At 55.3% G+C, this 15,933-nt stretch overlaps 1 protein-coding gene across 1 annotated transcript in view; it reads right to left on the bottom strand.

Moving 5' to 3' along the window:
- The window catches only part of DNHD1 (dynein heavy chain domain 1), a 145,328-nt gene that overhangs the window by 2,388 nt on the left and 127,007 nt on the right, over positions 1-15,933 (bottom strand). Inside the window, 7 exon segments of the mRNA XM_043503758.1 lie at positions 89-199; positions 236-346; positions 601-775; positions 1,178-2,143; positions 2,552-2,730; positions 13,872-14,063; positions 15,603-15,749. Coding sequence (XP_043359693.1) covers positions 89-199; positions 236-346; positions 601-775; positions 1,178-2,143; positions 2,552-2,730; positions 13,872-14,063; positions 15,603-15,749 — 1,881 coding nt within the window.

Here is a 15,933-nt window from a genome sequence, read left to right on the forward strand (position 1 = left end):
CATGACACCACTTAGGGACTAACATGGTCGCCCCAGTGCGCTAATGGCAGGGCCCTGCTCCACCCAGAGCGCACACTGCACCTGGCACCTCCCCCTAAAGCCCACAGGGCCCGGCCCATGGGTGGCTTGGGCTTAGACTCGCCCCAGATGGCGCACTGTACCCTGTGGGGAAGGGGCACCATGTGTTGGGTAGGCAAAGCTCAGGTCTGGCAGACGCAACACGGTACCAACACACCTGGCACAGCCCCTGTGGCATCAGCTGCAGCGATGAGCCAGAGGCGGAATTTAGGGTGGATCTCGTCCCCTTTCATGTCTGCCAGAGGCAGATCAGGGGCCTTTGCCCCCCCTGCAGTAAGAGACAAAGACACAGAAATCCTCATGCCACAGCTGGGGGGTTGGCAGGACATGGAGGGGTGGGAGTCTGCTCACAGGAGGGGGATGAGGCTGTGTGGTGGGGGCTATGGGGCAGGCCTGGGAAGCGGCTGGAGGGGAAGCTGCCATGGGGGTGCAGGCAGGCAAGCGACTCCCAGGAGCAGCCGGGCGCAGGGGGAGGCCGTGGTGGGACAGCATTTGGGGTCCGGGGGGGTGAGGGTCCCTCACCTTCGGGGGTTCTTTGGAGCTTGCTGAGCTGTGCGAGCACTGCCGGGGGCCAGCGCTCCTGGCGGTGGCAGTTGTTCAGCACCAGCCAGTGGCCCAGCTTGGGGCAGGTGCCAAGGGCTTCGGCCACATGGTGCATGCAGCCCGGGGTGCCAAGGGAGATGACGACAATGTCCAGCTGCAGAAGAAGCAGGTTACACTGGCCTGGCCTCCGGGCCTTGCCCCTCAGCTCCCTGCAGGGCAGTGCAGCCGGCCTGGCCCTTGCCCAAGCAGGGGTGTTGGATCCGGGGGAGGGGGTCTCAGTTCTGCTTGGGTCAGTCGCCCAGCAGCCAGCACGGGCCACCCTGCCCCCGCTGCACCCCAGGGCCCACCCCAGCACCCTTAGCTGTTCTCTGTCTCCTGGCCACCCCACCTTGCTGTCTCCCCAAGCCATGCCCTCCCCTGCACCAACCTCCCTCCATTGGCCCCGCCCACCAAGGTGCTCCCAGACTCCTCCCCCACCCCACCTTGCTGCCTGCACTCTTCAACCTCCCTCCATGGTGCCACCCCTAGGTGCCGCCCCGGCAGTGGCTGGCATTACACAGTGCCGTTGCTTGGCCATCTGCTGGATCCAGTGCAGCGGGTGTGTGGCCGCGCCAGGCAGGCCCCAGGGTGAGGTGAGGAAGAGCAGGGGCAGGTCGGTTTGGCTGCAGGTGTAGATGGTGGCAGCGCTGTAGCTGGCGTCCTCGGCGATAGGGCGGCCGAGCAGGCAGATGACGAGGTCGTGGAGCATGCTGCTCAGCTTCTCCGGGCAGAAGATGCGCCACAGCATGGCCCGCTGGAAGAGACTGAGGTGGGCGTGGCTGGGGCACAGGGCGGGGCCCACCACCGTGGCAGGCAGGCGAAAGTACTCCTGCCACTGGGCAGCCTGCTCGGCCAGGGAGGCCCGCAGGCCCTGGAAGCCAGGCAGGCCCTCCAGCAGCCCACACTCGTGCCAGGCTGCGGCGCGCACCCAGCCCGGCCTCGCTGCCCTGGCTGGCTGCAGCAGCTGCTCTACTGCAGGTGCCTGCAGCCCCTGGCAGAATACCAGCCAGTCTAGCGGGCTGAGCTGGCCGGCCAGGCGGAGGGGTGCCAGGGCCCCCAAGAAGCTGAGGAGCAGGTTGTGCGACTCCTGCAAGTGTGGCTGAGCGTTGGCCAGCAGCTGGCGGGACAGGCACTTGCTGAGCTCCACCAGCCGCACCTCCAGCGCCTCCTGCTTGCTGGCGACTGCGCGCTTGGTGGCAAGCAGGGCCCTGTGGGCGATGGCCAGGCAGCTGGCCGGGGAGCAGTGGTACAAGGGGTGCAGACGGCACACCTGCTGCAGGGCCTGGTGCAGTGCTGCCCCCAGGCGTGCCACCTGCCGGTACTTGGCCTGCATGGCCAGGTGGTGCTGGCGCAGGGAGAGCAGGTGCTGGTGGCTGGCGTGCAGGGTCTCAAGCTGGATTTGCAGCAGCCGCACGAGGGGCAGGAACTCCTCCTCCTCCAGCAGGGGGCCCGACGGCTGCGAGATCAGCTCCAGCAACTCCTCCTGCAAAGAGAGCAGGGGGTGGGTCCCAGTATTGGGGGTGGGGAGTGTCACAGCGACTGGGGGGGGGGCTCAGGTGTCATGGGAGGGCACAGTAGGGGCTAAGCTGTCCTGTGAGGGGGCTCAAGTGTCACGGGGGCACAATGGGGGGGACTCGGTGTCATAGGGGCGTGGCAGGGGGCTCAGGTGCCATGGGGGGCAGGCCTAGCGGCAGCCAGGGAGCAATGCCTGTGTGGCTAAGAACACGCTGAGGCTCCTCGCTCCTCTTCCTGCAGGGGCAGGGGCAGGGGCAGTTGGGGCTGTTCCTGCGGTGACCCCAGCACTCTCCAGGCAGGCCTGGCGATGGGGGGAGGCGTGAGCTGGCCCCAGCAGGGAGCCGTTCTCCATGCTGGGGCAGTGACGCTGTCTCACCTCCGTGTCCTCCAGCTTGTCCTCCAGCTGCAGGATGCTGAGCTGCAGTGTGCGCCAGTGGGTCTGGGCCTCCCGCTTCTCGGCATTCAGGACCTCCTCCAGCAGCAGATCCTCCAGCGCTGACTGGCTAAGGCTCAAGTCAATCACAGTCAGGCCCTTTAGGAAGGCGTGGTCCATCTCTGCAGTGAAGCAAGCCCAGGGCAGGCAGTGAGGGCACAGGGGGCCTGGGGCTGTGGCGGGGGGCAGTGGCCAGAGGCCCAAAGAGCAGCCCCACACTTCTTACTAAGAAAAGGAGTACTTGTGGCACCTTAGAGACTAACAAATTTATTAGAGCATAAGCTTTCGTGAGCTACAGCTCACTTCATCGGATGCATCCGATGAAGTGAGCTGTAGCTCATGAAAGCTTATGCTCTAATAAATTTGTTAGTCTCTAAGGTGCCACAAGTCCTCCTTTTCTTTTTGCGAATACAGACTAACACGGCTGCTACTCTGAACACTTCTTACTGATGGCCCTGGGCGGGCTGCCCACAACACTGGCCGTCGGTGGCACTGGACCAGGCTGATGTTACAGCTGAGGAATGCTGGGCCTTGGGGAGAAGAGGAGGAGCAGGGGGCAGGGTCCTAGGGCAAGGTGGGGGTCTAAGGCCCACCTCAGCCCCCGCACTGGGAAGAGGCTGGCACTGCTAGCAGGAGCATCAGCTCCCCCCTGCCATGAAGCACAGCCATTGCCACTCCACACCTGCCCAAGGCTAGGATGCCCATGTTAAGTGGGGGGGCCCTAATCCCCTGTTCTGGTACCCCCTGGGCCTCCAGGGCATGGGGGGGGCCCAAATGCTCTTTGTACCCAGGGCCCAATAAATCTTAATTGTGCTAAGGAGAAGGCCTGAGGGAGCCGGGACTCGGAGAGACACCAGCATAGCAAAGTGAAATGGTGGTAACTCTTCCGTTCAGTGTGGGCCCGAACGTTTGTCCCATAGCGACATCCAGTGGGCAGTGCATAAGCCTTTGTGCTGCCAGCCCAGGGTGTAAAGGGCTGGCGCCTTCTGACCCCGCCAGAAGCCAATATTACAGTGAGCCTGATGCAGAGGGGAGGGAGGTGAGGCGGGGCGTGGCTGCAATGTGCATTGTACTCTGAGTGCCTCCCAAGCACTGCCAGCCAGAGGTGGATATGGGAGCCCACCTAAGCAAGGGCTGTTGGACTGCTCGCCCAGACCCAGCCCTGCCCTGGAGGCCAGGGAGAGACACAGCCAGGGTGACCGTAGGAACCGGAGCCTGCCTGTCAGCCCTGCGAAGGTCACTGATGGACCTGGACCCAGGAAAGCTGCTGCTGCTTGGGCCCATGTAGAAAGTGGGACCACTCTCTGAGAGAGGAGTATATTAGCAACAGGCAAATGCCAGAAGAAATCCCAGGGAAGTCACAACTTTTCCTTTCATTCTTTCAGCCAAGGAACTAGCTGCAGCGATAACTGAAATGCTGTAGTCCTGTCCACATAAAATGCTAGCACTCTGACCATCGAGGGCCTGCAGCTTTTCCACAGCTGTGTGAGGAGGTGGTTTGGGCAGAACGGTGGCAGACAGATTCTTATGAAAAGCCAAAACCATTTGGTGAGGCATTTGGGGGTGTGGCTGAAGGGCCAGTTTGTCGTTGTAGAAAACCATAGCGGGAGGGTCGGCCTGCCTGCCTCACAGAAATGATAGCTGTTAAAACGCTAGCTGCACTGAGAGATGAACCAACAAGCAGGTGCCGGGGGCAAATGGAGATCCTGGCAATGGAGCTTCACGAGGAGGGAAAAGTCTGTCCAGACCTCTCTGAAACCTGGATGTCCTGGGGTTGGAGACCACATCCCTGCCCTCTGTAGGGAGCTGAAATGCTGAGATAGCGGCCAGGTGCCCCCTTAGTGAACTCATGGCAGGAAAGGCCTTGCTCTTTTAAGTGACCCAGATAATACAGATAAACTGCATAGGAGCCTGTGAAGAGATATTCCTTTGCTGGGACGTCATGAGGCAAGCAGACCTGGTAGAGTAGTTTCTGCTGTTTGAAGGAACATGTTGAATCATAGAATATCAGGGTTGGAAGGGACCTCAGGAGGTCATCTAGTCCAACCCGCTACTCAAAGTGGGACCAATCCCCAACTAAATCATCCCAGCCAGGGCTTTGTCAAGCCTGACCTTAAAAACTAAGGAAGGAGATTCCACCACCTCCTTAGGTAACGCATTCCAGTGTTTCACCACCCTCCTAGTGAAAAAGTTTTCCCTAATATCCAACCTAAACCTCCCCCACTGCAACTTGAGACCATTACTCCTCGTTCTGTCATCTGCTACCACTGAGAACAGTCTAGATCCATCCTCTTTGGAACCCCCTTTCAGGTAGTTGAAAGCAGCTATCAAATCCCCCCTTATTCTTCTCTTCCGCAGACTAAACAATCCCAGTTCCCTCAGCCTCTCCTCATAAGTCATGTGTTCCAGTCCCCTAATCATTTTTGTTGCCCTCTGCTGGACTCTCTCCAATTTTTCCACATCCTTCTTGTAGTGTGGGGCCCAAAACTGGACACAGTACTCCAGATGAGGCCTCACCAATGTTGAATAGAGGGGAACGATCACGTCCCTCGATCTGCTGGCAATGCCCCTACTTATACATCCCACAACGCCATTGGCCTTCTTGGCAACAAGGGCACACTGTTGACTCATATCCAGCTTCTCGTCCACTGTAATCCCCAGGTCCTTTTCTGCAGAACTGCCTCTTAGCCAGTCGGTCCCTCCTCTGTAGCGGTGGATGGGATTCTTCCGTCCTAAGTGCAGAACTCTGCATTTGTCCTTGTTGAACCTCGTCAGATTTCTTTTGGCCCAATCCTCTAATTTGTCTAGGGCCCTCTGTATCCTATCCCTACGCTCCAGCGTATCTACCTCTCCTCCCAGTTTAGTGTCATCTGCAAACTTGCTGAGGGTGCAATTCACACCATCCTCCAGATCATTAATGAAGATATTGAACAAAACTGGCCCCAGGACCGACCCTTGCGGCACTCCACTTGATACTGGCTGCCAACTAGACATGGAGCCATTGATCACTACCCGCTGAGCCCGACAATCTAGCCAACTTTTTATCCACCTTATAGTCCATTCATCCAGCCCTTACTTCTTTAACTTGCTGGCAAGAATACTGTGGGAGACCGTGTCAAAAGCTTTGCTAAAGTCAAGGAACAACACGTCCACTGCTTTCCACTCATCCACAGAGCCAGTTATCTCGTCAAAGAAGGCAATTAGATTAGTTAGGCATGACTTGCCCTTGGTGGATCCATGCTGACTGTTCCTGATCACTTTCCTCTCCTCTAAGTGCCTCAGAATTGATTCCTTGAGGACCTGCTCCATGATTTTTCCAGGGACTGAGGTGAGGCTGACTGGCCTGTAGTTCCCAGGATCCTCCTTCTTCCCTTTTTTAAAGATGGGCACTACATTAGCCTTTTTCCAGTCATCCGGGACTTCCCTCGATTGCCATGAGTTTTCAAAGATAATGGTCAATGGCTCTGCAATCACATCCGCCAACTCCTTTAGCACTCTCGGATGCAGCGCATCCAGCCCCATGGACTTGTGCTCGTCCAGCTTTTCTAAATAGTCACAAACCACTTCTTTCTCCACAGCGGGCTGGTGACCTCCTCCCCATGCTGTGCTGCCCAGTGCAGCAGTCTGGGAGCTGACCTTGTTCGTGAAGACAGAGGCAAAAAAAGCATTGAGTACATTAGCTTTTTCCACATCCTCTGTCTCTAGGTTGCCTCCCTCATTCAATAAGGGGCCCACACTTTCCTTGACTTTCTTCTTGTTGCTAACATACCTGAAGAAACCCTTCTTGTTACTCTTAACATCTCTTGCTAGCTGCAACTCCAGGTGTGATTTGGCCTTCCTGATTTCACTCCTGCATGCCTGAGCAATATTTTTATACTCTTCCCTGGTTATTTGTCCAATCTTCCACTTCCTGTAAGCTTCTTTTTTGTGTTTAAGATCAGCAAGGATTTCACTGTTAAGCCAAGCTGGTCACCTGCCATATTTGCTATTCTTTCTACGCATCAGGATGGTTTGTCCCTGTAACCTCAATAAGGATTCTTTAAAATACAGCCAGCTCTCCTGGACTCCTTTCCCCCTCATGTTATTCTCCCAGGGGATCCTGCCCATCAGTTCCCTGAGGGAGTCAAAGTCTGCTTTTCTGAAGTCCAGGGTCCATATTCTGCTGCTCTCCTTTCTTCCGTGTCAGGATCTTGAACTCGACCATCTCATGGTCACTGCCTCCCAGGTTCCCATCCACTTTTGCTTCCCCTACTAATTCTTCCTGGTTTGTGAGCAGCAGGTCAAGAAGAGCTCTGCCCCTAGTTGTTTCCTCCAGCACTTGCACCAGGAAGTTGTCCCCTACACTTTCCAAAAACTTTCTGGATTGTCTGTGCATCGCTGTATTGCTCTCCCAGCAGATATCAGGGTGATTAAAGTCTCCCATGAGAACCAGGGCCTGCGATCCAGTAATTTCCATGAGTTGCCGGAAGAAAGCCTCATCCCCCTGGTCCGGTGGTCGATAGCAGACGCCCACCACAACATCACCCTTGACCCACAGCAGAGCAGTCAGCTAGTGATGATCTAATCCTTGCGCAGCCAGGAGGGGGCTGGGCTGCAGACTCTGGCCATAGTCCTGAGAAATGATTTTTGGTTCCTGTGGGAGAGGCCTTAGATCCCAACTGCGGTGGTTCAAAAGGTCAGCGAATCAGTGAGGCTGAGGCCAAGCCATCAATAAAAACAGCTCAATCTTGTGTGAGTTTGGCTACCGTTCTGGGCACCATAGGGATGGGCGGGAGCATAAAGAAGTTTGACCTCCAGAGACAATAGGAGGCATTTGTTCCTGAAACTGGCGTGAGACCTCCCATCAAAGAAAACTGATGCTGTTTTTTTGTTCTGTTGGGTGGCGAAGAGGTCCAGCTCTGGCACCCTGACAACCTGAAAAAAATAGCTTCACTCCCTCGTAGCTGAAAGACCGTTTCTGATCTCTGCTGAATGACCTGCTGAGGCAGGTTGCCAGGGCATGCTGAGACACTCGAAGGGGGATTCTCTTCTTGATGCAGAGATTCCAGAGGGCCAACACCTCTTGGTGTGAGGGGTCTGCCCTGGCCCCTCCCTGCCTGTGAGATAAAACGTCACCACAGTGTCGTCTGTGAGCACTTGTACGGAGCAACATGCGCGGTGAGGGAGACCCTCTTGACTGGTGAGCCAGCCTGAAGTGTCCTGCTGGTGACATGGAGGGGCAGGTCCTGAGCCAGTGGTTCCAAAAGGTCCCTAGGCATGCTCGATATGCATCACGGGCCAGAAAAAGCAGAATTGGAGCAAATGGGAGCTCTGTGTGCACATTGGCAGGGTTCATCCACCTGTTCAGGGAGGACAGAAGAGCCACGTGTACATGCCGGCATGTCAACAGATGATAGAGGGATGCTAGACCAATGTCAGTCACATCTGCATGACTCAGGGAATGTCTGGCATGCTGAGTTACATATGTGCAAACTGCCTTGAGTCCTGTGGAGAGAACATGGTATCTCTGCAGGGCCGGCGGGTGAAACTACTTCCTCTTTACAGCGGTGCTCTAACCCACCAAGGACTTCAGGGTGGCCCTGGAATCGCTACGAGTTTGCAGAGCCTAATCTGGAGCTTCCAAAGGCAGGTCCTCTGGTGTTCATTGCAGTTCAGCCAGGACGCCCCAAGCTTGCAGCCATGCAGCCCAATGCAGAATAATGGCCACGGCCAGCACCTGAGCTGTGGACTCCACCTCATCCAAAGCAGCGTGCGGAGTGGAGCAAGCAGGCAGGCAGCGCTCATGTCCCACAAGTTCTAAGGATGCTGACAAGTTGCTGACTCAGAAAGTTGAGGAACCAAGTAAGGGGTCATCCATTTTGGATCTGGTTTTGACCAGCAGGGATGAATTAGTTGTGAAGTGAGGGTGCTTGGGAACTTGGGAGGAAGTGATCATGGTCTGATAGAATTCAAGATCCTATTGAAAGGAGGACATGAGAACAGGAAAACACTGACGCTGGACTTCAGAAAGGTGGATTTCAACTGACTCAAATAGTGGAAAATTAGGAAAGACCAATTAGGAATAAAAGGAGTCGAAGAGGCTGGCAGGTCCTAAACGATGTAATGCTGGGTGCTTAACATCCAGCTATTCTGACGCAGAGCTAAGAGAAGAAGAGCCACAGGAGGCCAATGTGGCTGCACAAGGAGCTTTTTAGCTCTCTCAAACCCAAGAGGGACCCATCCAGGACATGGAAGGAACGCACAGCACCAAGGAATGTACACGGGCAGAGTGCGAGCGTGTAGGGACAAAATCAGGAAAGCCAAGGCCAAGAATGAGTTACAGCTGGCAAGGAACGCTAGAGACAACAAGAAGGGGTTCTTCAAACGTGTCAGACAAAAAAGACAGGTTTCAGAGTAGCAGCTGTGTTAGTCTGTATTCGCAAAAAGAAAAGGAGTACTTGTGGCACCTTAGAGACTAACAAATTTATTTGAGCATAAGCTTTCGTGAGCTACAGCATCCGATGAAGTGAGCTGTAGCTCACGAAAGCTTATGCTCAAATAAATTTGTTAGTCTCTAAGGTGCCACAAGTACTCCTAGACAAAAAAGAAAGATCAGGGATGGTCTGGGTGCACTGCTCAGTGGAGGGGTGAACTGGTCACGGAAGATGATGGGAAGGCAGAGCTGCTCAATACCTGCTGTGCTTCAGTCTTCTCATTATGGCAGTGGAGAGACGTCTGCAGGGTTTACATCTGTGGTTCTGGCAGGGTCTGGCGCCGCATTGATTTGGTGGGTCTTGATCTGTGGGGAGCTTGCTTCTGACGATGAGCTTGGAGAGGCTGGGGGATTGTTTGAAGGCTTGCAGGGGGGGTTATTTCTGTACTGAAGCAGGCTCTCTCGGGGTATTTGGGTGGCCTGTTCCAAGATGCGATCTACTTCTTTTGTAGAGTGTCCTTGTTTGGTGAAGGCGATTTTGAGTGTGTTAAGGTGTATAACCCAGACTTTCTCCTCAGAGCATGTTCTGGTACCTGAGTGCCTGGCTGTAGATTACAGATTTCTTGGTGTGTTTGGGGTGGTTACTGGATCTCTGAAGGTAGGTGTGCTGATCTGTGGGTTTCTTGTAAATAGTAGTCTGTAGGGTTCCATCATCGAAGCTGATTGTGGTGTCCAGGAAATTGATCCTGGTGGGGGCGAGTTCCAGAGAGAGTTTAATGGACAGATGGTGGTTGTTGGAGTTGTGGTGGAAATCTGTGATGGAGTTTAAGCCGTCCATCCAGAATATGAAAATGTCATCGATGTACCTCAGGTATATCATTGGTTTCATGGTGCATTTGTCCAAAAATTCTCCTTCAAGGTGGCCCATGATTAGTGATAGTTGTTGAGATATAGATTTGATAGTGGCATCAGAGACAGCTGACTCATGGTTCAATAATGACTCAAAATGCTCCTTCTCTCTGGCTTTGATGGCTTCACTGTCCTTAAACCACGTTGACCTGTCTTGGGCTCGGAGTAGTGTGGGACCATGGGAGCTTGGACCATAAATGACCCTTATTGCCTGAAAAAAGCTTCTCATGTCATGTTTATCAGCATAAAGCTCAATTTCCTTGGCCTTTTTCGCCACCACTTATTTTTGATGTTGTGGATTTTCCTTTGGGCTTCAGCCTTGAGTTGCTTGTATGACTCTTTCTTCTGCTGGTGTGATATGTTATGTTCCCACATGCATTGAGCTCTTCTTATCCAGCAGACCCTGAATCTCAGCGTCGTTCTCATCAAACCAATCTCGGTGATGCTGGGTGACATAGTCCATGGACACAGCACATGCCTAGAACGGCAGCCTTTAATCCCTTCCAGAAATTTTCATCATAATCAGCTTTAGGCATAGCGGCGAACCTCTCTTGGAGACACTGCTGAAGTTTCTCCCAAGTCACTATATATCTCGAAGGGACTTGACACTGAATTTCTATCGTACTGATTTTGCCTACTTGCGATGCCTTCAGGTGATCTGGAAAGTCATGACTGATCTAACAAGGTGACAGTCTGTCCAACAGTCATCGGTTCCATGCATGGCCATCATGATGTGGACATCCTTCTGATCTCGAGCTCTAACAATAACATAGTCAAGAAGGTGCCAATGCCTGGAGCAAGGGTGTCTCCAGGTGGTCTTACATGTCTCACCCTGTCTAAAGAAGGTGTTTGTGATGATCAGACCATGTTCTACGCATTTGCTCAGAAGGAGGATGCCGTTGGAGTTAGCCTTTCCTACTCCTTCTTTTCCGATTGAGCCATTCCAGAGATCTGACTCATGCCTGACTGTAGAGTTAAAATTTGTGAGGAGAATGGTCTTGTCCTCCGTGGGAATGTTGGTCAAAACTCTGTCAAGATCTGTATCGAACTGCTTCTTGATATCCTCGATAGAATCAAGGGTTGGGGCATATGAGTGTTGCTGAGCTCAAGACGAAGAGTCATAAGACATTAATTGATTCCTACAGGCAATTCTGTAAGCTGAATGACAAACTTATTCCTAATAGCAAAACCGACACCATGAATGCGCCTGTCCTCTGCAGATTTTCCTTTCCAGAAAAAGGTGTAGCCTCCATCTTTTTCTCTCAGTTGACCTTCATCTGGGCACCTTGTCTCTCTCAGAGCAGTAATGTCAATGTTATATCTTGCAAGTTCCCTGGCGACTATAGCAGTTCTTCTTTCTAGCCGTACATTATCTTTGTTATCCATCAGGTGAGAACATTCCATGTAGCAAAAGTCACTATCTTTTTATGGTAATGGTAAATTTTCAGAATGGAGAGGACTAACTAGTGGTGTTCCCCAAGGGTCAGTCCGAGGACTAATCCTATTCAACTTATCCATAAATGGTCTGGAGAAAGGGGTAAACAGTGAGGTGGCAAAGTTTGCAGATGATACTAAACTGCTCAAGATGGTTAAGACCAAAGCAGACTGTGAAGAACTTCAAAAAGATCTCACAAAACTAAGTGATTGGGCAACAAAATGGCAAATGAAATTTAATGTGGATAAATGTAAAGTAATGCACATTGGAAAAAATAACCTCAACTCTACATACAATATGATGGGGGCTAATTTAGCTACAACTAATCAGGATAAAGATCTTGGAGTCATAGTGGATAGTTCTCTGAAGACGTCCATGCAGTGTGCAGCAGCAGTCAAGCAAAGCAAACAGGATGTTAGGAATCATTAAAAAAGGGATAGAGAATAAGATGGAGAATATCTTATTTCCTTTATATAAATCCATGGTATACCTGCATCCTGAATACTGCATACAGATGTGGTCTCCTCATCTCAAAAAAGATATACTGGCATTAGTAAAGGTTCAGAGAAGGGCAACTAAAATGATTAGGGGTTTGGAACAGGTCCCATATGAGGAGAGATTAAAGAGGCCAGGACTTTTCAGCTTGGAAAAGAGGAGACTAAGAGGGGATATGATAGAGGTCTATAAAATCATGAGTGGTATGGAGAAAGTGAATAAGGAAAAGTTATGTACTTGTTCCCATAATATAAGAACTAGGGGCCACCAAATGAAATGAATGGGTAGCAGGTTTAAAACAAATAAAAGGAAGTTCTTCACACAGTGCACGGTCAACCTGTGGAACTCCTTGCCTGAGGAGGTTGTGAAGGCTAGGACTAAAACAAGGTTTAAAAGAGAACTGGGTAAATTCATGGAGGTTAAGTCCATGAATGGCTATTAGCCAGGATGGGTAAGGAAGGGTGTCCCTAGCCTCTGTTTGTCAGAGGTGGAGCTGGATGGCAGGAGAGAGATCACTAGATCACTGCCTGTTCTGTTCACTCGCTCTGGGGCACCTGGCACTGGCCGCTGTCGGCAGACAGGACACGGGGCTGGATGGACCTTTGGTCTGACCCCGTCTGGCCGTTCTTACAGCTTCAGCCAAAGGCATAGTGATCCCACTGGCCGCGGTCATCCAGCCAGGAGTGGGGAGAGAGCCTCGGTTTAGGGGCACCTTTTCTAGCCCTCTCCCCATGAGGGGTAAGCAGAGGGGATACTAAAGAGGACTGCTCAGTTGCGATAGCAGCTGTCGAATTGCACCCGTCTCAGTTCAGGTGCCAGACGACCATCTAACTGCCACCCGTCTATGCACAGATTCGTGGCTAGGCACTGCCAGAGTCACCAGTCCCGTCCCCGTCACCACCAGTCCACCGCCGCAGGGCTGGGAAGGTTGCAAAGTGTTATTTCCCGTGGTAGAGGCCTGTGCACGATTTCTTTTAACGTGGGGAAGCTGGTGCACCTACAGCGACCACACGATCATGACAAGCTGGCGGTCTGGGGCCCAGTGGCAGGGAAAGTCTGAGACAAGTGGAGATTTCCAACTTGCTGCAGTCTTCATCTACTTTCACAGCCGTTGAGATCCGAAGATCTTCTTCTGCTTGATGTACTGTTGAGGACTTGGGGGATTGGACCATGCTTTGTCTGGGACCTCCCCTCAGACCTGTTTGCCTTGGGAGACCCTCCCAGGAGCGTAAAGCTCCCGACCATATAGCTCTGAGGATGGACCCTTGTACCACTGTGTACTCCTGTGCATGCTGCCAGTGGACATCAAGAAGTCCGTCGGTCACACTAGATGATCTAATGGTCCCTTCTGGCCTTAAGCGCTATTAATCCCCTGTGCCAGTCACAGCACTGAACAGCTGCTGGACAGAGAACGAAAGTCAGCACCGTGCCTCTCCACTGTCACCCCCTTTCGACCTCAGGGTCCTTCTCCCCCAGCCAGGAAGCCAAAAGCCAATGTCCAGTTAGGTCCCAGCTCCTCTCCAGAGCCACTGGGAACTCTGGACCACTCCTGGTAGAACTAAGGCTGCTTATTGCGCTATGTCTTTGGAGTAGGGATATCTCTGGGCAGCACTGGATGGCCCCTATGCTAAAGCCTATACAAAGAGCCGAGACCTGCCATGAGATGGGGACTGCACCGGGAGCAGGGAGATGGAGCCCCTCTCGGCAGGGCTCTGGGAAGTCACCCTCCAGCACCCTGTGCTCAGCCCTGCCCCTCCCTCCCCAAAAGGCCCAGCCAGGCCAAGTCCTGGAAAAGCAGGGGAGAGCTAACTCTGCCTCACACCACTCAGCATGAGCTATGGGGGGGTCTGTCGCTGGTCCCTGGTAGGGAGCCCCAGGGGGAGGAGCAAAGGGGAAGCAGGGGGTTTAAAGATGAGTCTCATGGGAGTGTCCTGCAGGGAGGGGGATTTAGAGAGGCAGTGTCCCCTGGCGCGTGGGAAGCCCCAGTGCCTGGCTTGCGCTGTCCCGCTTACCTTCCCCCAAGTCACGGAGCGGCAGGGTGGTGCTCAGGTAGAGCCGGAAGGAGGGCAGCACCTCCACAGCCCCGAGCGATTCTGAGCACAGGGTGCAGCCCCCCGCCCCCAGCAGTGTCTCCTTCTGCAGGAGCTGCAGGAGAATTGGGCAGCCAGGGCTCTTCTCAAAGTCCAGGAGCAGGACAGGCAACCCTGGGGAAACAGCCTCAGTTATCCCCTTGCTGCGCCACCAGGGCCCAGCTCCTGCCCCACCACTGGCCCAGCTGGACCCCCATCGCCTGCCCAGACCCCCACCACCTGCCCTCCATCGCCTGCCCAGTTCCCCTCAGCCTGACCCCCATGGCCTTCCCAGCCCCCCAGAGCCTGACCCCCCCATCGCCTGCCCAGCCCCCCCCCAGCTGGACTCCCATGGCCTGCCCAGCCCCCCACAGCCTGCCCCCCCATCGCCTGCCCAGCCCCCGCCCACAGCCTGCCCAGACCCCCATCCCATCTCCTCCCTAACCCCCCACAGCCTGACCCCCATCGCCTGTGCAGCCCCTCCACAGCCTGACCCCCATGGCCTGCCCAGCCCCCTACCCAGCCCCCCATCGCCTGCCCAGCCCCCCCCCTGCCCCCATCGCCTGCCCAGCCCCCCCCACAGCCTGACTCCCATTGGCAGCCCCCCAGAGCTTGACTTCCATCGCCTGCCCAGCCCCTCCACCCCATCTCCTCCCCAGCCCCCCACAGCCTGACCCCCATTGGCTGCCCAGCCCCACAGCCTGCCCAGCCCCCCAGAGCTTGACCCCCATGGCCTGCCCAGCCCCCTACCCTGCCCCCCATCACTTGCCCAGCCCCCCCCACAGCCTGACTCCCATGGCCTGCCCAGCCCCCCACAGCCTGACCCCCCCATCACCTGCCCTGCCCCCCACAGCCTGACCCCATCACCTACCTAGCCCCCCAGAGCTTGACTCCCATCACCTGCCCCACCCCCCACCCCATCTCCTCACCAGGCCCCCAGAGTTTGACCCCCATGGCCTGCCCAGCCCCCCACAGCCTGACCCCCCCATCGCATGCCCAGCCCCCCACCTCATCTCCTCCCCAGCCCGATTCCCATCACCTGCCCAGCCCCCCACAGCCTGCCCCCATCGCCTGCCTAGCCCCCCAGAGCTTGACTCCCATCGCCTGCCTAGCCCCCCACCCCATCGCCTGCCTAGCCCCCCACCCCATCTCCTCCCCAGCCCCCCACAGCCTGCCCCCATGGCCTGCCCAGCCCCCCACAGCCTGACCCCCCCATCGCCTGCCCAGCCCCCCCACAGCCTGACCCCCCCATCGCACGCCCAGCCCCCCACCTCATCTCCTCCCCAGCCCCCCACAGCCTGACCCCCATTGCCTGCCCAGCCCCCCACCCTATCACCTCCCAGCCCCCCACAGCCTGACCCCCCCATCATCTGCCCAGTCCCCCTCAGCCTGCCTAGCTCCCCATAGCCTGACCCCCATTGCCTGCCCAGCTCCCTACCTACTGAAGGTGAGGGGCCCCAACATGCAATAACCATCTGATTCAGAGAATGCAGGCCTGGCCCTAATGTCTCTGGGGAGCCCCGCTGGGCCCCCAGCACGGTGGAGGCCAGCTGTCTGCAGGGGGTGTGTGCTGGGGGCCCAGAGTCTCTAGAGGCCAGTGGCATGCTGGGGGCATGCAGTGTCTACCCCACGCCCTGCACTGCAGCTGGTCACAGCTCACACGCCCGCCCTTACCAGTGCTGGCTGCAGCCAGGAGGTTTTGCTCCAGCCTGGGGTCTGTAGCTGACAGCACCTGGAGATTTTTCTCAGGTAACTCTTTGTTGCTCCCTGGCTCCTTGGCACTGGACAGCGTGTCCGAGCCAGCGAAGAGCAGGGACTCGTCTGGAGGAGACAGGAGACGGTTCCTACTCAGAGCCTGAAAAGGGGCTCCCAGAAGGGGCCTTCCTTCCCTGAGGCCCCGGATGGGGCTGGGGGAACTTTGCAGGAGACTCCAGGAACCTGAGCTGTGCTGCTTGGAGGGTCCTGGAGCTGCTGGCAGAAGGAATAACCTCTCTCCCTAGAGCCA

Source organism: Dermochelys coriacea, chromosome 1 (assembly GCF_009764565.3).
Source record: "Dermochelys coriacea isolate rDerCor1 chromosome 1, rDerCor1.pri.v4, whole genome shotgun sequence".
NCBI lineage: Eukaryota > Metazoa > Chordata > Testudines > Dermochelyidae > Dermochelys > Dermochelys coriacea.